Genomic DNA, 26,877 nt, shown 5'->3' on the forward strand with positions numbered 1-26,877 from the left:
GGGAAGGACCAGCTGGGACCAACTATCACTGTTGTGTTTTTATTATGCAGCAATAAAATTTCCCATTTCATATGGTAAGTAAACGAAATGGCCAGGCCTTTGGGTCACCCACGGCGTACGGGGTTTTTTGCTACTAATAAATAGAAAGTTTTTAACGAAGACTACAACTATTTTCCCATAAAGGAGCTTTATTTAGGATGCCAACAGCCGGTGCATTATCGACCAAAACTCAAAGAATGGTTAGACAACAAATATATGGCTGGAATTGAGGTTTTTGGTTCGGTAAATATAAATGGAAAAAAAAATGTATTTCCACAAATACAGAAAGTTCCTGAAGCGTTGCTACGGAAAATGAATTTTTCATATTAACAAAATGATGAATTAATAATATTTCGTAGAATCCATCAAGTGTATACTTTTAGTTGAATTTGAAAATTTAGCTGATGCCATAAACCCGTCACAATGACGTAACTCAGGGGTCGGCATACATTTCCTTAAAAGGGCCAGATGATTAAAAGGAAACCGAAAACGCGTGCCGGATACCACAAACGATGATTTAATATTGTCAAATTAGTATCTTTTTGAATGAAGTATCAACTTTCTTAGTAATAAAGTTACATAAAAAAGTGATAAAAGATAAAATATTTGAAATTTTATCGTTAAACTGTTCTAACTAATTTTGTTTATTTTTTCAACATATATCAGCAACACCTTAGTTCAACAATTTTAATATTCATTTTTGGGAAGAAAACAAACCTGACACCGTACACAAATCCGATAAAAATTTAGATAGGTTTTTTGGACGGATTTGCCGATCCCTGACGTAACTGATAGATGCACAGGAAAGTCCAGGCGTTTTCCCAGAAATCAAATAGATGCAAAAAACTCTATAAAACAGACAAATAAAACTAAATAACATGAAACACGAACACGATGAATAACGAAACGAAATCACAAGAATTTGTTTATTATTATTTTGTATAATTGAAACGAAACCTGCTCATTCTTTTTGTGGAAAAACACAATTCTCAAGCGGGTAAAAAAGCAACGGTGTACATTGCGACGTCAACTTAGACCATTTATTATTTAGTATGCAAAATGTCCTGTGGTCATACTTGAACAAAGCAGTAAACTATCCACTGAAATATTTGTTTCTGTTTTGCATCTGGTGGACATGAATACTGTGTGCATTCCGACGTGCATGCACATTTTGTAAAACCCGAACCATCTGCCAACTTTTCGTGCCCATAGAATCTACGTCAATTAAAACGCAATAAAACAGAATATACCATACACGTGGTGGATCGTTCACTTTGCCCTTCACAAACGATTTTCTACTGTTTTATTCACATTCTCCCATGTCAATCAAATGCACAACCAGCGGATCGGTTCGCTAGCGCGGTGGCGTGTTGCAGGCTATAAACTAAGCGAATTTCAGGACGTGATTGTGTTTCCGTCCACCAAACATTGTGATAGCTTCACGAGGATGATGGGTCCCACCATAATTAATTATTCCTCTGGGTAAGTCGTTGCAAAAAGACACCTCCATATTAGGCCCGGTTGCGACGGTAATGATCGTGCATTCAGATTTAGGAATTCGTGCCCCGATGCAGTTGGAACGGATGTGGTCTAAATCTCTGATCGGACGCCATCTACATTTTCTCGTCGCATGAACGAACGATCCAAAACCCCAAAACCCCTGTTATCCTTTCTTTCCGCCAATAAATTAGTTCTACTCACCTTGTCGGGGAAGCCGGACTCGATCTTTGGGCTGTTGTCGTTCCATCCCGAGATTCCTAGAAAGAATTTCATAATTCATACAGTCTGCTTCGTGGTTGGGTTGAGTTCGGGGTGGTGGCGCGTCGTACGCCACACGGTTGACGTGTTTGGTATCTACAATTATTGTTTTCCTCCCTCCTTCTCTAAGACACGTTTTTGCTTTCTATTCGGCGTTGTGCCACTTTGGCCACTTTTGCCAACCTCGGTGCGCAACTCTGAGCTGTCGTGTTGTTGTCAGCGATAAATATATATATATAGGAAGCGGTAGTGGTTTGGTGGCTTTCATCTCTCTACAAACATGCTACACGGGTGGCGCCCGTACACACAAGCACACAAGTACACACACACGACTAGACATTAAAACGACGGCATCGGCGGCAAAAATCTCTCATTACGTTCATCCCGCGGACCACTAGGATCAGAGGCCGTTATCTGACATCGCGGGGTTTTTAGCGCTGTCTTCCCGCGTCACGTTCTCTTGCCGGGCGGAACAATTATAACCAACCAACCAAGTGTTGGCCTACAGCAATTAACATAGAAACATTCAAATTTATCCACAGCCGCGCAAACTGGAGGATCCGGTTTGATGTTGCTTGTATTCCACCACTCGCATTGAGCAATCACAAAAGTTCAACAAAACAAACAATCTAGTATCATTGCTACGGCATCTAACGTTTGCAAACACAGGTTGTTAGCAGGAACTACACTTATTAGAAGGCACTAGCTCTACGAGGTTTCAAAAGGGAAAAAGAGTGAGAGATCAAATCATAAGCCAACTCTAATCATCCATCCATTATCACACACGTACACACAAACGCATACAGCTATTTTTTTTTATTTTCTTCTACAATTCTAAACAAACATTCATCACAATTCCAAAGCGGAGTCTACGTTCTAGTCCAACGCCACAACTTATCACTTCTGATTCGGTATACCGTCGTTATCGTTATTGCAACCTTCGTGGGATTTTTCCATAATGCTTCAACGTAAACACCAAGGGAGAGAGAAAGAGAGGGAGAGTGAACAAGTAGCATATATTTTGGTTAGCGAGAGATAAGAATTTCACGGAACCAGAATTTCGGCCAATTTAAATCACGTAACACCCGGCGTATTTTCATCCGATGGTTAATTTGTTGTTCACCGCGTAAGCCGGCGCACGCACACACACACGGACCTGTGTTTGGTCTTCGGTTCTGGCCTTTTGCGTTGTTGTGCCCGCATGATCGTGACCTACGATCAACGCCAGTTCAACGTACAGCATCCACTATCAACCGTCATTTCAAACCTACGCAGCTGGTTTCCGGTTCTTTCGCGTCTGTCGTCTCCCTTTCTCTCTCTTTCTTTGCATTTCGTCCCCCTTTTTCTCGGTTATGATCAATTAGTAAAACTCCCGGACGTACGAGCGGGTAGGCGTTCGACACCACGCACAGCATCTACCGAAAGATAAACCTCCTACACAGAACCACAAGGCAACGACTGTGTTGCTGTTTTTCCCTCCAAACGAATTCTGCCAAAGTTTGCCTCCCAAACACACTGTCTAATGGGCAGAGGCCCTTGTCACACTGACTCGATTCGACGGATCTTGTACGATCCTCCCCCCGCTGGCGGAACGCGCAATATAAAGCCGCTACCCCCAGGGGTGGCGTCAACACTTTGTGTCACATTCGTTTCACGGCGAGCCGAGCGTTAACATTCCTCCTGGCGTGCCGAGCAACAAAACAAAACAACCACCCCATGGTTGGGGGAGTCGCTGGGAGGGTGGTTTCGTCAACGATCGCAAGTTTTAAAATTAACCATGGCGAGCCCATCTGCCCCCATCGCCATTCGATGACAAACGTTTCGGAGAGGCCGGGAACAAAAAAAATAAACACTAAACTACACTCTCTCATGCCACAAACACACATGGTGGCGCAGATGACGCACGGGTGTTATTTTATTAATTTTTTTTTCTTCTTCTATATTGCCCCAACCCGGCACACAACGCAGACATTTTTGTCCGACATGAAACCACTTGAGAAAGATAAGTTATTAAAAAGTATTAAAAAATTTTCTCCAACGTTGAGCCAACCACCGGAACCGCTCTCGGGTGGTTGACCGTCACTCGAACACCACTTTTTCATCATCAAGTGCATGATCCGATGCACACTTTCTCCGGAGGGGGCCGGTGAGAGGGAAACACACTTTGACACATGATCACGGTGCACGACGAACGCCGGTGGATCCCGTTGCACCCGAAATTCAAGGGCTCCGAACCGGAAAAGCACCCAAACAAATATGCACCCACTTTGGCACACCCGAAAGGCGAGCGAGCGCGGATTCCTGAACTACCCCTCGAACGGTCGCCAGTGGACTAGAACAACGGTCCGTTAGAAAGCCGTCCGCGGACCGCCGGTCAGTTCGGCCACTCACGTGAAGGCGGCCGGAAAGGAGCGGATGGTGCACGCAAGAACGGCGCACGATATGGCGCACACACTACCACCACACACCGACGCCTAGACCCGACCACAACGACGACGTGCACGACGACGACGACAACACCGACGATTGGCCCGCCGAGCGGAAGCGCGGCTATTGGTGGTGCGATATCGATGCGTTTCGATATGGCTGGGACAGAGTGAGCCACACAACCCTTCCCCCGATGAAAGCGATGAAATCGAAAGCGCCAGCCAACCTCGACGCTGCAACGCAATGTTGAAGTGCGCCAACGCAAACACGATAAAAAAAAACACACGGCGCCCGTCTTACAACAAACCGGCGGATTCCGTTTCGAAACCCAACACATCGTGGAGCCCAACACCCATTGCCATAAGGGCCTCCGGCGGCAGGGAATGCGACAGTTTTGGCCGCACCACTAATCGACGGTTAATTACCATATGACCGCCACACCAGCGGCTTCGTCCAACTTTCTTGGTGCCTAAAGTGGCACCCGGCGGTCATGAATATTGCAGTGCACCCCGTGATCGTGGTCGGAGGCAACGCGTAAGTGGAGTAAATTATACACCCGCGTGGTGAGGGGTCGCGGGGCGGTTACCAAGTTCTTTTTTACCCCTTCAAGCCTCCAAAACACCACCCGCCAGCAGCACACAAACACACACAGCGAAGCAAAGGGGTGGAGTTGCGATGCGGCGGAAGAGAAAGGGACGTGAATTTATTTCTACATGAAGCGATTTACAAGATGTTGCCCCTAGCCCGAAGGCCGGCGTGCTACTAAAAACTTCAGTCGATAGGCAAATTATAAGGAGCGCGCCTAAATATAGGCTAAAAGGTAAACAAGCTACTAAACTTTGTCGATCACTTCCTACCATCCGATAATTCCTCAATTGATTCGAGTTAAATGCAATGAAATGAGGCAAACAGCAACATTTACAGCCCACCGCAACACGCTTTGTCTCTTAGTGCCGAATGATGTTAACTCGGCCACCAGCTAAGAACACACCGATTTTAACAAAAGAGTAGACAACTGTAACAAAACGGTTCGGTTACCACCAATTATTTGATTCGCAGTTGTTGCTGTTTAACTCGTTGACTGCCAAGCGTTTTTAGCACACTTTTATAGTACAATCTTTTTTAATAAAATTTGTTTATAACATTTATTAAACCGACGGATTGTTAAGGCTTTCCAAAGTATTGATATTAAATATTACAATTATTTTTATATTACATTTTCAATTATATATGAGTCAAAAACTATTTAGAACTAATGACAGCTAGCTATCAAAAATGATAGCCTTGACAATCAACGTGTTAAAATATGAATAAATGTTCATAAATTAGTATATTTTCATCTTCGCTTTTAAAGATCTATACCGTAGTAGATCCTTTATAAGTAACAGATGCTTTCAATTACATGGCAAAAATATTGAATTTTTGACAACCCGATGTATCATTTAGCTAACAAAAATTTTCAAGTAAAATACGAGTAAGGAGTCTACTCTGCTTCGGGCTGCATATTATTCATTTTCTTACCCCGCGTCCATACGGCATAGTAGCGTAGCGATTTTGACACTCCGTCGTAGTGTAAATGTTGGTCGAGAGGCCTTAGCCACGGCCATAAAAAATAGTTGACACTACGACGGAGTGTCAAAATCGCTACGCTACGATGCCGTGTGGACGCGGTCTACAAGAATTAGCATGTAGTGTTGTGCCTTATGAATCTTTTGGTGAGACTCATTCATATGAATCTTTCACCGGAGATTGATTCAGATGGATTCATGAATCTATTGAGATTCTTATCTTCAAACGTTTACGAATCTTTCCAACCCTTAATGACCCTTCATGAATCGTTCATGGATGTTTGACGTATCTCCATGATTCTTTCATAGGCGACCAAAAAAAAAAAGGGTCCTTCTACCCATTTTTTGCTCACCACTTTTCTTCAGTTGATGGATCTGTGAGATTCATGAATCTCTCATTAAAAGATCCATGCATCTCTAAAACGCAAACTATCATTTTAATTCATGAATCTGAATCTGAATTACACAGCTCTATTAGAATGCAGTTCATCAGCTACTGACCACAAATCGATCGTCCAATTGCGAAACAAATGAAATGCAATCAACAATTTATTCGTTTATTTATTCATTCGTTCATAAATCAATATATTCCGATCGATTAAAATTGGCTGCTGAAAGGCACTTCGATTTCAATTAGTGTACATTGAAGAAAACAAAGGGCATTCTTTTAATGAAAGTATGATAACAGGGTTATATTATCATGCCACAAAAACGAAACAACAAAAATGGATGCGATTTCGTGCAGAAGGAAGGGAAAATAAATGTGAAATAAATTTTCTCATCACGAAAGTGATCCAACTGTGTTCGACCGATGTGATCGTTCCACGACGATCGCGCTTTCTTCTACAAACTTCTCAACCTACGGAGGGCCGCACTGGTGGGCGTAAATTGCGCACATGAAGTGTATTAATAAACGTGTAAACAAAACTCCCACTCCGTCCGCTCGTATCATCATTATGATTATTTATCATCATCATCATCATCATCAGCGTCATCGTAGTCCATGGTCATGTCGTCGAAGAGAGCGGATAAAACGTCGCCACGGTCGAGGAAACGTCGAATGCGTGGAAAATGGGCCGGCTGTTTATAAATTCGGTTTTTTAAACTGACTCTCCCAACACTCACCCCACCGAAGGGTGAGGGCGTGGGGGCCGATGAATGTGTGTGTGACGTACGTGTCGCCTCATGGAACGAAAAAAAACACCAAATGTAATAAGCCGGTCACAGTCACGGTCATGATCAGCGTTTCTGCGGTGGCCACGTTGTAAAGCAATCTTGCTGCTGCACTTTCCACGACGGTTTCCCCCGTGAGCGTGCGGGGTGGAAAATGATAACCACGTACGGTGCAAGCAATCGCCCCGTTTACATCGACGGATGCCCGGAGTTCAAGGGTATTACTTTGTTCTATCGCCATCTGTGGCCTATTCGAACCGATGTGGGTGGGAATCGGATGCCGTTGCCATCCTCCCACTCACCTCGAAAGGTGACACTGTACCTACCCTTACACCCAGATCTTATCGCACAAGGTCGTCATTATCGTCACAGAACTACGCATCGCAGTGCAACACCGGTTGCTAATGACAGAGTAGGTGTAAATTGCACCGTGAACTACCGCTGGCAATGGGAATTGGCAACAGCTGCTGCAAAAGGTGATGCTACGTGGTGGCCACAGGGTGATGGACAGACATGCTAGCGGGCTAAGGAGGGCGTGCGGTGCCAGTGCCGGTTTCACTAAACGTGCGACGTGAAAAGCCGTCTAACACGGCGAAGGAGTACGAGGAGAAATGCGAAAAAATCAAACTGGGAAAAAATATCAACGTACCGTAGGCAGTACGGGTTGAACTCAAGCAGCGCCAATTGTAGTACCGATGGATTAGACCTAAGCAGGCGGCAACAAGGAAGGAAGGGAAGGTAAAACGGTAGCAAATGAAACGCAAGGGACGAAACAAAACTGGGCCTCGTACACATCTGGAAGTATCATGCCAAGAACGATTTCGCTATCGAACACCATCACCAGGAGGTAGGGAGGCATATCCCATCCGAGCTGGCCCTCTCACGATGACCTACCAACCAAAGCCACCGCAGTGGCATAAGGCAGAGGCAGCTGATGTGTGCCAGTGATTTCCCGCGATTCGCGATAAACGACGTGCGAGCCTCGCGTTGCAGCTGTCATTGGGTAAAACGGTGCAATATGAAGTGCTTGAAAGCACCGACCTGCTTCCGATGCAACGTGCAAGAGGCCGGAAACATTGATACACAACAACCTCGGAATTAGGAACGATGTACCATCCTTTATCCAATCAATGATTCTCTTGTGCTGCATTGCTTTTTAGTTGCTTTCCTAAGGGCTATAAAAACTCCTCTCCTCACTGTACATTGATGGCTTGGACCATGAGTCGATAGACTCTTTTAAAACAAAGTCTATACAACGGAGACGATATTAGGCGCATCGGGTAATCTTTATCTGATTTGAGATATTGAATGACTATTTATATGAGTCCTCGATATAAAGCGAAGAACATTTATCTATATATACAAAATTCTAAAAATTGGAACAAGATATAAAACTCTTGTGTCACGGTGTTGGTGATTAAACTCCTTCTAAAAGTCTGAATCATTTTTAATCAAACTTTGCACTTATGTTTCATAGGCATGAGAATAGGTTTTTTACTAAATCTCATGTCCAACAATAACATAGTTTTTTAATAAATTACGATTTTCTATCGCCATATATTGGTTTGTTTGTTTACATTCGGGACTGACATATGAAGTATAATCTCAACTCGTAAGTATAAACAGTCACAGCAGCTTGTCTTTTCAAAGAGCAAAAGTTGATTTCGAACAGATCGGTTTTTCAGTAACAAGAAAAATAAATTGTCGGTAAAAATTACAAATTTTGTTAAGTTTTGGTATTTTTGACGTACAGTTAATGAATGCAAACAATGAAGCAAAAACATGCAAATGTTGAAGAGTTAAACTTTAAGATACGAAACTTGAGATTGATTTGATATAATATATTTTCATCGATCCAGTTTCCAACTCCCACGAAGCTGTAAGTTATCCGACCGAGTTTTTCAATTCTTTGATTTTTACAGTGCATGGCACCTATAGTTGTAGTGTTGTTAAAAGCCAAATATTTTCAACAGTTTTTTGTCGTTCAAAACATCTTTACCCGAGCCAGCTAGCTGTATATAGAACAAAATTAAGGGGAAACTTAAGGGTTCAAAAGTTTGTGCGTAGGACATATAAAATATTAGACGCATTGAACCCTCGAGATGGAGTTTCCTACATTTGGCCTACGAGATACTCAGTTCAGACTTCTACTCCCACATCTTTTTGTGCAGTCTCTCATACTCTACTAATGACCACTACCACACCGAAAGAAACCACAAACATTAATACATAATCGATATAATCTCCAAGAAATCAATCGATAAGACTCCTAGCTTATGAAGAAACGTTATCACCGCCACACTCAAATCCCAGGCTGATGCGTTTGCCTTGCAAATAAAATCACGAAAGTTGCTAATTCATTTTGACAACCGTGTTCTCGACGGGAGAAATCGAAGAGAATAATAAGTTGAAGATAAGACGACGACGTCTGGCAACCGGTGAACCCTGCCCTTGGCTCAGCTGATTCATATATGAAGGTCTTAATATATCGGGCACATTGACACGTACGATATAGCTCTTATCGGGCACGCCAGCGGGGACTAAGGTAGTCGTCTGGATAACATGGAGTTTACAATTTATTTTTAGAGTCAGATAAAATGTTGACACTTTCCAAAAGAAGGTAGAAAGAACTCCTTTCGAGAAGTACATAGACGCATGTCTTGTCCTAGTTTCAAATCGCTCCTTTCATCAAGTGACGTCAGAATCTGCTAATGCTTAGAATCCATGTCGGCAGATTCCGCCGTGTGCCGAGATGATTATCTTCACACAAAACGCTCAACGGTCTTAGAAGAAACCCACAGATTACTTGAGTATCCTACGGCAAAAAGAACACTGCAACTGCAATGCCACGAACGGTGAGGATGGGTTTGCGGCTTTCTTTGCACCTTGCGCTATTTATAAATAACAGTCACCGCAACTCATCCTTTCACAAACCTTTCATAACGCTTCAGGTGACGAGCTAAGAAAATGATTCAGTGCTGTGCATCCCAGCCTCGGGACACTCGAGCTGACGTAGACCGGCCGTAGAAGTGGTAAACCAGCGAAAACCAGCCGGAAAGTACGGATGAATAGATGTCGATCGATGCTAAGCCGTGGATAAGCGGACTCACACACTCGCCTCAAAGTGCCAAGTTGGACTTGAATCATCTTGGGTCTTTGAAAGCGGCTGCAACTATCGTAACGAGTTTGCCGTTTGAAGGCTACATAAAAGTGCTTGAGAGACTTCGAAAGAAAACTGTCTTATTGTGCATGTGCTCTTGCTTGTGTCCAAGGTATGGAAGAGATACATTTGACAACTTAATTATAGTTTCCTAATTTAAAACTTTTCCGTTCTTGTTGTATACCTTTTTAAAAAGTTTTACATTTTCTTAATTGAATCAAAAAATAAAACTTTCTACATATTATAAGAAACGGAGCTCTGATTGTGTACAAAATGTTTCTCTTTTCCCAACACAAACCACTTACGAAACATTTCATGTGGAAAAATAAAGCCCCCGTGCCTTTTCGGGGGGACAACGCGCCGATGTCAGGCGGAGTGGGAAACTAATTTCCCTAATGGGCACCGGTCCAACACCCGTCCGGCTCGGTTCGCACTGGATTCAATCAAGTCCGACCACGTGGGACACTTCCAAGCGGACGTCCTGGCGGATTTCCTCCGTTAACAAGCCTCACACGGCGCGCGGCCGGGGGTACTTTTTTTAAATATTTGAACACATGTAAATTATTCAATCGCAACACGATTGCTCCACATTCTGTTGTGTCTGCCTGCAATGGTCTGTTTGTGTGTGTTTGTGTGTTTGAATTGGTGTCTCAAGGACCACAGCTGACCATTTGTATACGCGCAGAAAGGCAAAAGCAGCCCTCTATTGGGTTTGCTCGTTAGAGCCGCGACACTGGTCAAAGCAAGGGACAGAACGAAAATCCAATTCCCAATGCAATGTGGCTTCGAGCACAATCCACGTTCAGATATGCTAACCAGGTTGGCCTCCGGACACACCGGACCTACGGCGGAGGGGGCAAGCGTATGCACCTGATTCACCTGCAGTCGCCACGACGAAGACATGTTTTTATTTGCATTCGTGATTTGAATCGCCTCCGGAGCGGTTTTCTATGACTATTCTACAGTGCGCTTGGGTGGAGCAAGCAGGAGGGGGGGGGGGGGGGGGAGGCGTGCGGTGATGGAAAACGTAAACTTTCGTTTGCAGAAGGCAACTGTTTTTGTTTGTCTTGGCGCACGACGAGAAACTTTTCCTCTGTCCGACACGGAGAACGGCACAACGGCAGTTTTCAACGCGGTCGGAAGAATCGCTTCCCAAAGCGATGCACTTTGGCAAAAGTTTTCTTGTTGATGATTTCAATTGCACCAAGCCCACTGTTTATCCGCCTGGAAGGGGGAAATCTGAATCATCATCCGCCACTTTAGTCACGTCTTGAGAATTCATAATAACTTCCGCTCGGTAGGACGCATTTGCGTCATCCGCAAACCCGACTCTCCATGGTCTAGATCCTTTCTATCCAGAAAAAAGCCGGTCAAAGTGTTTGCTTCTGCGCAAAATCTCAGGCGCAACTATTCAACAAACTATTCGGGTTGATTTTAATCTCGTCCTATTCAAACCATCAAACCAAAAGAGGGGGATTCTTCGAGACATGGGAAGGCGAAAATTGTGCACATTCTTGACTGAACAGATTGAACAATGTACCGCATCATCTTGGCAGGCTGTGTAAAAGGGATGTTTTTAAATTCGTGGAAAACTGACTTTTCGTGCCGTTGAGAAACCCCTCGAAGGAAACCTTCTCAGAAGAAAAGCTGCGATTTTCACAACCACAATAAACGTTAATCCAATAGTGACCCGCTATCTTGAAGTGGTGTGAAAGCGTAACGGATTCACAGCGCAACAACATTTCCCGGTATTAGGTGATCCGATGATGTTCGCGATACGATGTTGTACTTTTTTGCCCCCTCCGACCCGCCTATCACCTTCCCTGTCGGCTTGTGATGGATTGTGATAAGTTGACGCTGATTTTTATTGCCGAAAAGCTAATGCGCCCGAATCGTGAACGAACAATGATGGTGTTGATCATATCTGTTTGGAGCGATGTGTTTCGAGGCTCGTGGAAGAAAGCCAAACGCGTGGAAAAAAAGTGGTAAATAAATGACTCACTGGGTTAACCGAAAATTTAGGTTAGAAACGGGCGAGGAGGGGACCGTAGGGTAGCCGTCCACAAACCTTATCAGTAGCTTGATTGGACACCTTAATGACATTATCGCACCACTGGAGGGCGCGAAAAGGAGAAGAAACACAGGGTTTGAGTGTACAGAAGACAGCCCTTCCATAAATCAATTTAGCACCCAAGGCACCCTCCTCGGCCGTTCGAGTCGAATCGAGCGAATGTCGAAGGCCAGCAGACGCCGGTGATTGGCGTCGTCGCAGGGTGGCGCCAAACAATCTACCACTCGGACGATCGCTTTGATGAACGCGAACCGGGCGACGACGGCGAGAGTGATTAAAATAAACGCTGACTCGATGCGAACCGGGCGATTATGGGCTTTCTCCAGATGACGTCTACTGAAGTCGTCCACTTAACGTTATCAGTCGCTCGCAATCCGTACGATAAGTCGCTTATCTTGCCCCGAAGCAAATTGGTTTTGCAGGCCACGAGGCTCATTGTATTTGGCAAACTAGATAGAGCATGGAAACCGATTTATTTGAATTTAGTTCGATACGTCTAATGCTTAGTCACAAACTAAAGAAATTTACCGTACTGAGCTGTTTAGGATGAGAATTCTTTAAAACAAAGTCCAACTGTTAAAAACTTTAAAGAAAAACTTTTCTTCAATGCGATATTCATTTTAATTTGATTTGCCTCAGAGGAAAAAACTAGAGATAGTTAACTTAGGGAGAGTTACGAACATTTTCCTAGATATGGCATGGAAACCGATTTATTTGAATTCAGTTCGATAAGTCTAATGTTTAAAAAAGGTCACAAATTAAAGACAATTACCGTAGTTATCTGTTTAGAACGAGTACTCTTTAAAAAAAAGTCCGGCAGTTGAAAACTTTAAAGAAAAACTTTTCTTCAATGCGCTATTTATTTTAATCGGATTTGTCCCATTTCCAGAGGAAATAAAAACTAGGGATAGTTAACTTAGGGAGAGTTACGAACATATTCCAATGCCCATTTACACGAAAAACGAATTATTTGTGAACAGAATGCTGAAGTTTTTTGCATTCAATACAATTTAATTTTTTTTTGCATTCTAATGATTGAAGAAAATTATTAAAGTAATCGAGTATATTAATGCAATTGACGTTATTTTGGACTTGCTTACATTTTTGCATAACAAAATGGTTATTTAATCGTTACATCAAGTATTACCGAACGATTAATTGCTTAAAATGAATATTTTGCAAAACTAAGATGAAAAGTTTGTCCATTTGTAAAAAAAAACAACATGTGTTTAGTGTGCTTTTGATTTAAATCTGGATTCCACCACAGTAGAAGCTGCTAGCGATAGTAGTTAGAGTACCGTCATTTTAGTGAAACTTGCAAGAACCTCTTTGCAAACCAAACAAAGCTCAAAAGGAAAACATAAGCAGAGTGGCAAACATAAAAACCGACTGCATGCACAAACGCAACCGAGATTTTTCGGACGAGCGAAAAAATAACAGCAACGAACGAAGAGACATGGCAGCGTTAAATATTATTTTATCTGATTTCCCCGCGGACCTGTAGCTAACAATGCCGGAATGAAGGAAGAGAAAAAAAACACACGGTTTAAATAGGGCCATCGCAAGTGCCCACGGAATGTCCACCACACCCGGGGACCCACATTCACCAGCACATTGCGCATTGCGTATACCGACCAAAGCCGAAAACCGGGCCCCAAAAAATTCGAGCACCGTGTGTCCAGCGATGAAAAACGTCTCAATTTTGTAGCCTCCCTTGGCGCATTTTCCACGCTCGAACAAAAAGAAAACCACAAACCAAGCCGGCGCACACACAGTGGTCCATATTTTCCTTCCCAGTGGACAAATGAAATGGAAAACATTTCACATCGCAATGAAATGGGACGAGCACAGGCGGTGAGGCGGACAGTATTAAATAACGTGACGGAGCGGTTAGTTTGTGGTCCGACCGACTTCGAGGCTTCTAGGCAATTGCCCGTGGTGACTAAAAACCGTCGCCCATGGGGTCCCCCCCACCACATACTAGCATCACTTCGTCCTTGGGGTGGCAATGGCGAACGGAGTACTTCATGCTGGGTAAATGGCGACACATGTGCGGCACCGTGGCTGCTTTTGGCAAGGAAAACTAAAGCCTCCCTCTAATACCACCTCCGGTGGTAAAAGCCTTTTTTTTATTTTTTGCCCTGCCTTTCCTTTATTTCCTACCGCAAACGCCACACGGAGTTCCTCCCCGTTACTTTCGTTGCGACAAAAATAATGCCGGATTTGTTTTTTTTCATGTTGACGTGCTGCGATTCCTTATGCGCTCCCCCCGAGCTGCTTACGTAACCTTGGTTGAGATCGAAATGGGTGTCGTTGTCACTAAGACGCTCCTTTTCTCCATCTTTTGCCCGTTCGCTGCTGCATTATTACGATTATTATTATTTTCTTCTCTCCACAGTAAACCCTGTTTCGGCACAAGCCGGGCAACATGACGCAAAGTCTGTCACCTTTTTTACCGCTTTCCCCCCCTCGGCAAGTGGCATACGTTTAAGACGATAAAGAACGCCAGCCTACCCAATTGCCGTCACTCCTCCTTCGGGCGGGTTGGGAGCGATTTGGAGCATTTCGGAAAATATTTACGACCACTTTTGTACTGCGGGAGTAATGGGGAGCCGCGCATTGTAAATACACTTTGTATCTTTTTTGTTGTGCCGGTGATGTATATTTGTAGTATTTTTGCTTTTTTTATTCAATTTAACCAACAACCTAGACTCACGACAAATGTCCAACGAACGGTGGCGGGTGATAAATTGAACGTGGTTTAAAACTGCTCGTTTGCAACGACGGACGACAATGGTTTTGGAACTGGTGCCAAAAACGCACCGCCAGTCCCCGGCATGGTGTTTGATCAATATGTTTAGTTGTGATGTTTATTTTCCCTTTTATTTATGACGGAAACACCCCCACATGTGTGTGTGTGTGCCAGGATCAGGTTGGCAACAAAATTCGTTCGTTGGCAAAGAGTCGTGAAGGCTGGTGGAAAGCATAAAATCAGAGGATGATTTTATGGTCTTGGTGCGAAGAAGAAATGAAAATTAAAACTGCTAAATTGTTCACTTCCACAGCTGGATGAACGGTTTAAGGACCTCGCAGCACCTAATTAAGCCACCCACCTCCAAAGCGCCAGTGTTGTTTTGCGCCTTGCGGGGGCAACCATGAAATGCGATAATCATCGATCGGGGGGCAGCGCGATGGGGGGACGGAGCAGCAGCAGCCAGGTCCGAGGCATCCGTTTAGCATAATCGCTCGTGTTCGCGCTCGTTAGCTCCTTAAAGTGTGCGTTTTTTCCTGTTTTTCCCATCCCATTCCCGTCGCGGCAAGGAGAGGGAACAATTTACACTTTCACCGTACCGTGAAGGAAATGTTTCGTCTCGCAACGGGAAGGGACGAAAGCTACCCCGTGAGCTACCGGAAGGGAACGTTACTCGCAACCGGCAAAACACCTCTATTGCCAACAGTCGAAGGTGCTGGTGAAGAAATTGCCGTAGGAAACCGGAAAAGTTTAACTGAGCGTAGCCTTCGGTGTTCAGAGGCTGAAGTCGGCGCACGTGTCGTAATTGATAGTTTCGAGCGATTGAAACCGATTGCACGACCGGTTCCTGTCGTGTGGGGGTGAGAGGTCTCTTCCCAAGGGGGAATTGGATTTTTAAGGTTGTTTATAGCCAGCGTACACTACGACACTTCGCACGGAATGTGCTTGTGGTAAAATCCCAAAAGGCATACGGTACAACCACTTCGAGTTGTTGACAGTAACATGCATACGTCCGCGTGAAGTCCTCCTACAAAAGGGAAAGAAAAATCAAGCCACATAAATACATGTGCCTCAACAGTCAGCAGAGAAAGATTACACACTTTCCGCCCGCTTTTTCCCATTGTTTCGCAACACCAAACGCCAGTGCGCCAGTGAAGACATAAAATGGGCCAGCCATGATGACATCAGACTTACCCCGTATTCCCCCTTTAATGTCCCGGGGGTGAGCATTTTCATTAAAAAGGAAAACACAATCCGGACAATCCACTCCCTGGACAATCCGAACGCGTGGCCATTCCGGGACCGGTAAAGTGTATAGGGTTCGTAAATATTTTTACCACCATCATAAACACACTCCTCGTTCGTAAAAAACTATATCTCCAATAATCCGTTCGAAAGGTCAACGGATTTCCCTGGGTGGAAAAGTGCTACTGGGAAATAAACTTTAATGATAAAACGTATGTTGGGGTTTTGTTTTTTTCACCTCGTCGATTGAGTTATCAAATGTGTATTTGAAATAAAATATCTGAAATTCTCTTGTTAAACGACATATTAAGTTACACGTAATCATGGTACATTTGGGTGTGTTTATCAGTAAATGTGGACCAGCTAATTTGGTACCAAAATTAATAAAAAGGTAAAAACTACTACAAATAATTGTTAGCACGCTGCAATGCAATGTAAAACGAATATAAATATGTTAGCAAACATTATCACAGAACGAGCTGCACATCGACACACAGAGGAAAGGAAAGTACGAACGGAAAGGAAAGGTACACCTATTTAGTTCATTGGAGTACACAAGTAACACGACAACATCAAGAGCAACTAGACGCCACGCATCGGCATCGAAGCGAGAGGGGTCGAGGGAGGAGGCTGTGAGGCTTTTAGGGTTAAAATGTTCATATCACCTGGAGACGACGGCCCGGGACTGGGGCCGGCACTGTCGCTCGAAGGAAGCTTGGGCAGAAGCATCTGCAGCGATGTACGGCGGCTTTTCTTCTCCTCGGCTTTGACGTCTGTGGTGGGCGGGGGGTTGGGTGACGGAAAATGGGGTTCGGAGCAGCAACGAGGAGGGAAAAGGGAGATTGTGGCACAGGGAAGGTCGGGGTTTTTTTTTTTGTTTGGTTCGGTTGCCGGATGGTGGAGCGCGTGCAGATACACGGAATGAAAAGAAAGTAAAAGACATGAGGAAACAATATAGAACAGTGGTTATGGCAAAATATATATACATGTACAGATGGTCAGGTGGTAAATGAAGGTGGTGAGATGAGAAAAATAAGTACAGTGACGCGTTCACTAATAGGAAAATAAAATCGATGTACTAATAAATTTAGTTCATTTTGGTGAATGTCCAAAAACGATACAATCTAATGTACTTAACACAATTTATATTTTCCAACCAAGAACATCGCTGAATGATTTCAACACAAGATTAATTGAAAACTAAATATCAAGAAGCTATATTCAGACTATGCCGTTAGTGCAATTTTTCTTCATCATTTTTTACAAATTCTTTACAAACTTGTCCCCGCTGCATATTTTCATCATTTGCCAAATATGGTCTCCACAGCAAATGTTTACAAATTGATAATTCGTTTGTAGAAGAGTTGTTACCCTTACAAAAAGCACTGTTTGTACAGATGCGCTTCATTAACGTTGCATTTGAAAAAAAAGAAGACAAATTTAAACGTATTTTCAAGCCAAAACGGAAAATGCTAGCAACTTTCTGTTAAAAGCAAAATAAAGAGTAGCATTCCTTTTAAATTTAGAACAAGTTTGACAACTGTATCATTTAAATTGAATCCGCCGTGGCCAAAGCATTAAACCAACTACGTTTGATTGTGTGTGAAAACATCCAGCTTTATCGCGGGCCACGTGACCAAAGATTATTTAAAGCCAGACAGCGACAAGTGGAAAAAACTGGCACTTTACGTTGCTTTTGAAGCTTGTTACCATATATTTAAAATGTTTTGGGGACCCATAACTCCCATAGAACGCCATATCGTGGCTGAAAACCAACGAGAAAGATTTGCACAAAGTCGTTGTTCTTCCTGTCAAGACTTCCGGTGTATGGAGCAGTGTACAGTGTCCAGTACATTCTCTAATTATGCAACTTTATCAGAAAACCATAAAAAAGAGTACGATTCAGTGGTTTGGACATACCTGGCCACAGTAAATCATGCGCAAAGAGCATCAGAGAAATTGAACGGGTCAAATATAAAAGATATACTCCACACTGCTAACCCTCCTTATGGCTCTAAACTACAACCAATCGAAAAAAAACATTTACAACACTTAAAGGTAGGGCCTATTCCAACACTTTAAAGTCCAACCGGTGTAGCATTTGGTCATGAATGCCTCACAACAACTGGAAAACATCCTTACACGACTGGTTTTGCCGGCTATGGCTAAAGTTTCGGCCAAGGACCGTAAGGCCTTCTTACTGGCCGTCGGAATATTTTTTGAAGATACTTAAAAGATGTAACTTTACAATAAAGTTTCCTTCATTCAATTAGCTTGGTCAACTTTTTTCTTATCACCGATGAAAATTTGTCTATTTTTTTAATGCAAACGTTATGTGTTTTATTTGGGTTTTCTGTTTTCCATACGTCCTTTTTACTTTAACGTCTATCTTCAATGGTTTATTCAAAAGAAAAAAAATTGGCAAGTAATCTATAAACTATTATGCAAAGATATCAAAAGTTGAAATGGCGAGACAGTAATAGGCCGCTCATGTGGCAAAAAATAGACCAACAAAAATCGTACAGAATTGATGCGAAATGAAATGATTTTCATGTAAAGCACACAAGTCATGGAAAAAAATTTCTAATAAATTGTTTTCTTTTCAATTATTCATTTCATTCAACCCACAACCAATATTGAGAAACATTCGGTTGGCTGGAACAAAAATCGATTCGACGAGTCCTCCCATTTGATCCCTGACCTATTTGACGCTGTGAATATGGCATGTTGTTTGCGTGATACACTGAGTACGAGGGATGAAAAAGGTCGCCCTTAGAGCATGGCACAACTTCATGCATCCGAACGATACCGCGTATCTCCACCCCTCGGGGCCAACCCAATGCAAACGTTCCGACAGCCCGGCATCACCATCATCATCATCATCATCGTCATCCTCCGGTGGTTGTTCAGCTCGGCAAACACCGCGGGCTCTAATTAGCGTGCGGTAGTTGCCAGTAAACCACCCAGTCATCCATCCATCCACAGGTTTTGCCGTGTCAGGATCGCTTGCAGGACCTCACATTGTTTCGCAAAAGTTGCAGAGGGCAGCTCGGGCGCTACAGTGGAGTTGCCAGTGGTTCACTTTCTAGTGGGCACCCCCCGTCCCCGCTCCATGCCCGGCAGCAATCGGAGGGATTGTTCTGTCAAAAGCGTCTAACAATGGCGACCATCCACAGTGCCAGCACTTTAGGCCACTAACGAACTCCTCGCCTCGCAGATGAGGCACCCACTCCTGTTTCGTTTGCTCCTATGGTATATGGTTTGTTTTTCTCGAGAGGGACAGATTTCGCCCCTGTTCCCTCGTGGGCTGGGAGTGACATTTTTCACGCCCTTGGGATGATCACCCCCCCGGCGCCCTCCCAGCATGCAAGGAACGCAACGATGGAACCGGCAGGCTGCGAAAGCAATTGGCGACGAAAAACAATTTGAATTCATGAATAATAAATCTTCGAAACAAAAGCACGCCACCCCGACCGCAACGCGGGGTGGTTGCAAAAGCGGATTGGGCACGTGTGCGATTCCGTCGCGAAACGGTGCAAGTTAGTGGATATTTAGCTGCCATCCCGGGGAACCAGACTTGATTCCCCGCAAAGGTAGCACAAACTTGGTTTAAAATCTTAACTTTCGAGGGTTCTTGTTTCGAAATAACATTTCTGTAAAGTCCCCGCACACCGTTTTCGATCAAAGCAGAAACTTTTCCCTACCGTCAAACGTGGAATGAAAAAGAATCACGTGTTTGGTTTGTTTAACTCACCAAACTTTTAACGATACATCCCTGCACCGCTCGCTATTACTTCGACTTCTGGTAGAACGAGAACGGAATGTTTGAGCACGCGATAAAAAGGATGAAAAAGGTTTTCTTTTCCCTTTTTTCCGGCCACCATCGTCGGTGTCGCGTGCAATTTGCAATTTTCCCGACACTACTTCGCGCCGGTTTGCGAATCGAAATCGATCAAACTTAGCCGTCGGTAACCGGCAAAAGTCTGAAGTAAGTTTCGTTCCTGGTCCATGGAAGGAAGTGGACTGATTTTCACACACCATCCTCATGGACTTGGTGTGTGCGTGTGTGTCTGTTTGTTGTTCAACTATTGGACGGAAGTAACACTGGATTGACTCACAAACGGTGGAAAAAAGAGGAAACCCTGGGTAGAAGGCTGGGACCAGCCGGCGCCACGACATGCCGCGATGGCCAGGGTGCGAGGACACGGTCGAGTGTCACGACCGTGGGCAGTGCTAAATTGTCGCTCGGCACGCGATCCACCTCCGTGGGGGTCCGTGGAAATAGCTTGGCACCGAGTTTCAACTGCATCGGGACCAAAACCATAAGTCGCCGATCGGGGCGCAGTGAAGTCATTAAAATATGCGAAAACTATTCGGAAGCCACCCTGCGCCCTCTCGACAGCACTATGGCAGGACGTGAGCAAATGGACTAGTTTCACGCCATCTCATGTCACGGTTGGTGACTTGCTGGCTTCCGATTGCCCCGGCGTGGGCATTCCAGTGGACAAGTCATTCATAAATCAGTAGCTCGGAAACACCAGGTAAATTACTTCGAAGTTTCCAAGAATGATGAGACTTTTCTACGATGGATTGCACAAGTTTGAACAATTGCAACTCATGAATCATTTTCAAGCTGAGTTGAACTTTCCCAAGGCAATCAGTGGAGTCGATTAAAAGACCCACCATGAAACTATAGTAGAAAATAAAAAAATCCGTTCAATGGAAGAACTATTTTTATCCATCCGTGGTCCGAATTTGGAAAACCGTCGGTATGGGCTATTATTAACTAGCCCGTGGAACTTGTTGCACAGAGCATGAGAAGGGGGGATAGATTAGATGAAGAAAACGCCGTCGAGAAACGGAAGTACAAGGAAAAGAGCCGCAACACCAAACGGAACCGTTTCGTAATCAATTGCACTGGGAAAGCCAATTGGGGCAAAAATAGCAATCCGATTGACTTCACTTCCATCAATCAACAAAAAAAACACGTTTCTACTGCTTGGTGGTTTGATAAAGTTCAATTGCCTTCTTAAATGGTTGATTATGCGGGTTAAAAATATCAATGTATATTCAAAAAAATGTACACTACAAATTTCTTCTAGAAACAAGACAAAGCTCTGCTTGAAATGCTCATAAATGTTTTGTAAGAAGGTAGTTAAACTGCAGTAAACCATATTTTTCTTGTTATGCCACATTTGACATGCTGTTGACTGTACATCAAATAACAATGATGCTCCCATACAAGGGTAGTTCAACTGAAACAATTTTTAAATTTAAATTATTCCGGAGAATATAATTCATGTTTTATACCAACTGTTTCTTCAACATCTCGTTCTTAGTCACTCGAGGCAAATAATGACCAAGACACAATTCTAGTCTTTTATAACAGAGATCCATTTAACTCCAAGTAAAACAAACCATTTGCGATTCATACGCTCTTCATTCGCAGATAAAGGGTTCTTGTGTTTTCCATCGAAAATGGCCACAAACTACGTTTATAAACTACCAAGGTCAACTAAAATGCGAATTTTGCCCCCGTATGGTAGGATGGCTTTAGAGAGACGACCGAGAAACAAATCTTTTAAATCCACAGAACATTCCAAAGGGCTGAAAAGAATTACCCTTTCTTTCCGAGGCAAACCAAAAGAGTTTTCTTGTGGAGCTAGAGCATCGCTGGAGCACCGGGGTGGGAGGGAAAGGGGTGGGGGATGTTTAAAGATAAGCAATAAACGAAACAATAAAACTTCCCGGGGGAAGAAAAGAAAAGAGAACAACGGCCACACTGACTGCGAACGGGGAAAACTAGCCGCGAACGCGGGAGGGGGAAAGAAAAGGTCAAACTTACCGAGAAACTTTCCACCCGATGAGGACGAGTTGGGTGGTGTGGAGGCTGGCTGGGAGCTGCCAAACGCTGGGGCCGACTCCGGCCGGTTGCCGGCATTTATTGGCGTCGAAACGGCACTGACGGACGCCGACGGCCCATGGCTGCTGCTGGCGCTCATTATACGCTTTTTTCCTTTTTTGTTTCGAGGCACCGGGTCGAACTTTGATGAAGTATTTAAAATTTAAAGCGAACAAAAATTGCCTGCAACGTGGGTAGTAATAGAAAAAGACAAAACGCAGACTCCCCCCAGGGGAGATGGAGTAGCTGCGTGAGGAGGTGCGTTGGCTTCACTGATAGCAGATAAAGCTGCTCGACGGGACGTGCCGCGTGTCACACAAGAAGCACTACCGAGGCCGGTTAAGTAATTACGACTATTTTATTTTTCAACGCACACACAGGGCACAGATGTACACAATTCGCGATAAAAACGCACACTTTTACACTTGCAGATCTACCGCTGACTAGATCATTTCATTTATCTTGCCTTGGACTTGAAGCTGCGACTGCGACACCGGTCCTAGACGACGGACAACACAACACAAGAGCACTCCGCCGGCGTCGGGCAATGTTTGCACAATGGAGTTAAATTCTCTTGGCAAGTCTCGCGGGCTCGCGAAGCCGAAGTTGCGCTTACTTCGACACAACAGAGACACAGACTCCCCGCTGGCACGCGAGAGAGAAATGATGTAATCGCCGTGGCATATGCGTCGCCGAGCAACCCCCGCGGCCACCCGTTTGTGTTTACTGCTGCCGTTTCATCCCTGACCGGAACCTGCGTTGCGCTGGTCTCCGTGGCCGATTCGTCGTTGCCGATTTATGATTATTTTCCCGTGCTGCCTTCCGATCGCTTATCGCGCAACTGCTCACGCGACACCACGGCGTCCGTGAAGGAGAGCGCACAAATCACGAACGTGTACGAGTTCCGGTTTTGCGATTCCGCTGTCGTCCACGTCGTCGTCGTCGTCGGCAGCAACCATCAAACAAACGCGTACAATTTCCGCCTCTCGGTATTTCCAGCCACGGAAAGGATACTACGGTAGAGTGAGAAAATCGCGAACTAGCGCGGTGCAGATCTATACACTACTAGGGCGACGGACCGCTTCCGGTGAGATTACTTCATTGCGGTACCTGATGCGAGATTGGGAGACATCGGTTTCGCTGGAAGTAAAACGAAAAAGTGTACAAAGCACATTACTAATTGTGACGGTGGCAAACTATCACGGAGATGGTGTAATACGTCAAGGAAATGGAATGATATCACACTGCTCATCCGTTCTCTGGTTCCAAAACTGTCTTGCGTTTCAGTTCTGTTGCAAAGTTTTCCCCTTGTTTCTTTTATAAATTACTGTCTACGTCAAACACTCCTCGTTGAACGTAGTAAGCGTGGCAGGTTGGACGTAATTGGATTACTGTTTGTTTTTTTGGCTTCTTCATTTCTCCCGGCTTTGCCTTCGTTCCCTTGGGCCTGAGAAAGATACCGAGTTTGAAAGAAAGAAAAACTGGGAATAAAAAATATCGCACCTAATAAAAATTAGATGTTCTTGAAACACTCGGTAGCAGGATGGGAAACACTTCCTAGCACGAGGATCCTCCGAAGCGTACTGCTGTCGCTGGCAGATTGCCTTTGGTTTCAAAATTATGCATGTGAAAATTCACATTTCGGGAAAATGGCATGTTGTGAGAACCTTCTCTCAACTCAGAAATTGCAGGGCGCTCGGGATATTATTCGCGAATCCGACGATCCGAACTGCCAGTAGCCACACAGGCGCTTAAAATTAACTCTGCTCTCGTTCGGATACTGTGAAACGGCCAGCACAATGTACGGGCTCTAGACACACTTGCACACAAAACTATAAACTGATCATTTAATTTCGCAGACACTTTGCGGTATACCCTGAATAGGAACGAATCAACAAACTTGATACTTTATCCATTCACGAAGGCTGCAATACGATACACTACCCCCCGAGATGGGATTTCTTTTACTAGTTCCGTCCGGTTGTCCGTGTTTTGCATCACCGAACTCCCTCGTAACAGTCGCGCAAGTGACGGAAATTACCAATTGCTAATGAATGAAACGTATGATGATACCAATTACCCTGAACTGTCCACCGAAAAGCGAGCAGAAAACGTACCTTTACCGTGCCGGAGTATCATGTGGACGCTAATTTTGAGTGTAAATTCGGTGCCAGTCTTCCGTCACCGCGGCAAAGTCTACGCAAACTGCCTTCGTTGACGAAACAACGACCAACAATCGGACAACAGGAGGAGAAAAGTACAATGGGTGGTGGACTGTGGGGTGGGATAATATTTGACAACAAGCGGCTTGCGTTTACACTACCTTCTTCAAGTTTGTAGCGAACGCGCATTGTTCTGTTGAGCTCATTTGATTGGTGTACGATTGGATTGTTAAAACTATTTTTTAAAAATCAATACTTATTGATACAGCAGAGCTTATAGAGGGATTGAAGATGGTCAAATGGACAAAAATATTACAACGCAGTTTAAAAAAAAACAATAACATTGTAAAAAATGGTCAAGGTACGGGAAAGTAGAGTAAAATGCACCACTTGGTGAAATAAAATGCACTGGCATGTTTCTAGGTGAATCAACGACTCAAAGATCCAAATATTGCAATATTTTACGCTGGCGCAGGTTTGACCGGATTGTATTTGCTTGCTGGAGGTTTGGGTTCTCTGGAATGGAATAGCCTTCATTCAACACTTGGAAATATCAAAAGGCTAACATAAATATGGCGAAATGATGAAGCAAACTAGGTTTTACATCAAGTAAGCTTTAATGTTGTTTTGGATTTTCTGGTAATAAAAGTCTTGCCTTGAATAAACTGCGAGAAACATGTTCTTCGGTTGAGAGGTGCGTTGCCTCATTTTAGCATACCAAAATGAAACAATCGAACTTTATGTAAATCGTATGTTTCTACTAAGAACATCTGTTCTCGAGGGATTTATTAAACTTATAATGAGTACATCGTTACATTGGGGTAAGCAAAAGAATTGTATCCTTGCTATCATTCTGTGCTGATTCGAAACAGTTTGTTCCACTTTTGATTTCTTAGTTTTCTCTTGTGCGAAGAGAAAGGTAGAGAGAAAAAAACTATCGACAGTTTTTATTACATTTTCTACCGACTTTTCAGCCACAAGCCATAGCGAAATGCTTAAATTAGTCGCCTTAAATGATTCCGTTACGATAAGGCTATGTATGTTAGTTGTGTAAAACCTGAAACACAGAAGGGTATAAATATGTGCCGTACGGATGATGAGTAAAATACTGTGCAATTTTGTTAATTTCAAACGAAAAACGTAAAAGACACATTCTGCAGTTTACACAATGGGTTTTTAAGTCCTCGGATAATGCAGGGAAATTCGATACGCAGAAGGTTTAGCCGATAAGAGCGGCAAGGGGGTTGGGTCTTTCGATAAGCCGTTTTATCCTAAAATATGTAATAATATTATCAGTAGCAATAGTTAAAGACGATACGGGCGTTACTCCGTTTGGAACGCCGGGAATTAACGGGATGATTTGTTTTCCTTAGAGACATCTAACGTTGGACGATGCGGGAACTCTATCGCTACACGATTGCGCTATGTCTTTTGCCGTTTCGGACGGCCATCTAACGGCAGGCTTCAGGTCACAGAGGGAAGGTTTTCTAGTCATCAAAATCAATGTCGGAATCATCCGAATCGTAGCCACCTCGGATTGTTTTCTGATTTGACGGTTTCTTTTGCTTTTTCGTATCCGGAGGAGAGAGAAGATCGCCCTGTTGGGATTAAAAATCAAACAATGTATAATTATCAACAAACCAAGGTATAACTAGCTAAAGTACTTACATTATATTCGATGGCTCCGGACTGTGCGATGCGCCATTCCAGCATTTCGGTGCTAAAATCATCACAGTTCCCAAGATCGGTGAAACCCACGATGTAATCCTTGGTTTTGCTGTCCTTTATCAACGCAATGCTTGGTATCACCTTGATACGGAGGCGCTCTGTTAGGAACGGACACCGCTCGGCATTCACCTTGCAGAAACGGGCCTCGAGGTGCTTGGTGGCAAGAATCTTCAGATGCATGTCAACGATGCGGCAGCGTGGTGTGGAGTCGCGATAAAAGTGGCACACAATGTTGGCCGATTTTTTCGATATCGCAAAGAACTCCTTCTCGTCCGCCAGCTCGGTGTACTCGCCGTGCCCAATGTTCTTCCACTCCTGTTTCTGTTGGGCCTGTTTTTTGAGCTGCTGAATGCGCTGTTCACGTAGCTTTTCCAAATCGTCGGTGTTGAGGTTCTCCAGGCGGTCTAGCTCGTTGTCCAAATGCTTCTCCAGCTGCATCGCGGCCGAAATAACTTGGTTCTGTATCAGATGCTCCATGTTGGCCTCTTTTCTCACTGCAATTTAATGAAACCAACGACTGCCGGTTAGTTACTGGATGCCATACAGGCAAACGTCTTTTGGCAATTGTTCAACCGCCCCCGCGCAAAGAAAACACTCCAAACATCACTGCGAAGACCGGTGTCGGTCGATCGGTCACTGCATGGACCCCCTGCATTCGTCACGAAGGCATCTGATCTTCATTCACGAGAAATACAACCAAAGCACCAGTGCATATCCCCAGAAAACACGAGGATTACAAGCAACAACGTAAAAATACCTTGCCATACACGTTGATACTTACAATTTTTAGTCTTTCAAAGAAATAATTCAATATTCTTTCCGTCCCGTTAGTTTCGGTCTTTCCTACCACGACGATGATTAAGAATACCTGCAATAACTAGGCGTTGCAATT

At 44.0% G+C, this 26,877-nt stretch overlaps 2 protein-coding genes across 3 annotated transcripts in view; both read right to left on the bottom strand.

The window, feature by feature from the left end:
• The window catches only part of LOC131271606 (oxysterol-binding protein-related protein 8), a 32,413-nt gene extending 8,122 nt beyond the window's left edge, over positions 1–24,291 (bottom strand). For both annotated transcript variants that reach the window (XM_058273095.1, XM_058273094.1), the window contains exons 1-4: positions 24,213–24,291; positions 22,039–23,235; positions 16,859–16,966; positions 1,741–1,796 (exon numbers count right to left, since the gene is read on the bottom strand). In XM_058273095.1, the coding sequence (XP_058129078.1) occupies positions 1,741–1,796; positions 16,859–16,966; positions 22,039–22,195 (321 nt within the window). In that variant the 5' untranslated portion in view covers positions 22,196–23,235; positions 24,213–24,291. The remainder of the gene's footprint in view (positions 1–1,740; positions 1,797–16,858; positions 16,967–22,038; positions 23,236–24,212) is intronic.
• A 714-nt stretch (positions 24,292–25,005) lies between these two features.
• Positions 25,006–26,851, bottom strand: LOC131272305 (thioredoxin domain-containing protein 9). The gene is made up of 3 exons (XM_058273989.1): positions 26,767–26,851; positions 25,926–26,479; positions 25,006–25,855 (listed from the first exon to the last, which is right to left on the bottom strand). Exons 2-3 carry the CDS (start codon positions 26,460–26,462, stop codon positions 25,745–25,747), a joined length of 648 nt encoding a protein of 215 aa, XP_058129972.1. The 5' UTR covers positions 26,463–26,479; positions 26,767–26,851; the 3' UTR covers positions 25,006–25,744.
• Between the last annotated feature and the right edge of the window lie 26 nt (positions 26,852–26,877).

This window comes from Anopheles coustani, chromosome 3 (genome assembly GCF_943734705.1).
Source record: "Anopheles coustani chromosome 3, idAnoCousDA_361_x.2, whole genome shotgun sequence".
Classification (NCBI taxonomy): Eukaryota; Metazoa; Arthropoda; class Insecta; order Diptera; family Culicidae; genus Anopheles; species Anopheles coustani.

Bases quoted from the DNA above. Each gene is read 5' to 3' on its own strand.
- LOC131272305 (XM_058273989.1), bottom strand. From the start codon at position 26,462: ATGGAGCATCTGATACAGAACCAAGTTATTTCGGCCGCGATGCAGCTG. The intron at 25,856-25,925 runs GTAAGTACTTTA...TAATCCCAACAG, and splicing joins CCGGAGCCATCGAATATAAT to GGCGATCTTCTCTCTCCTCC.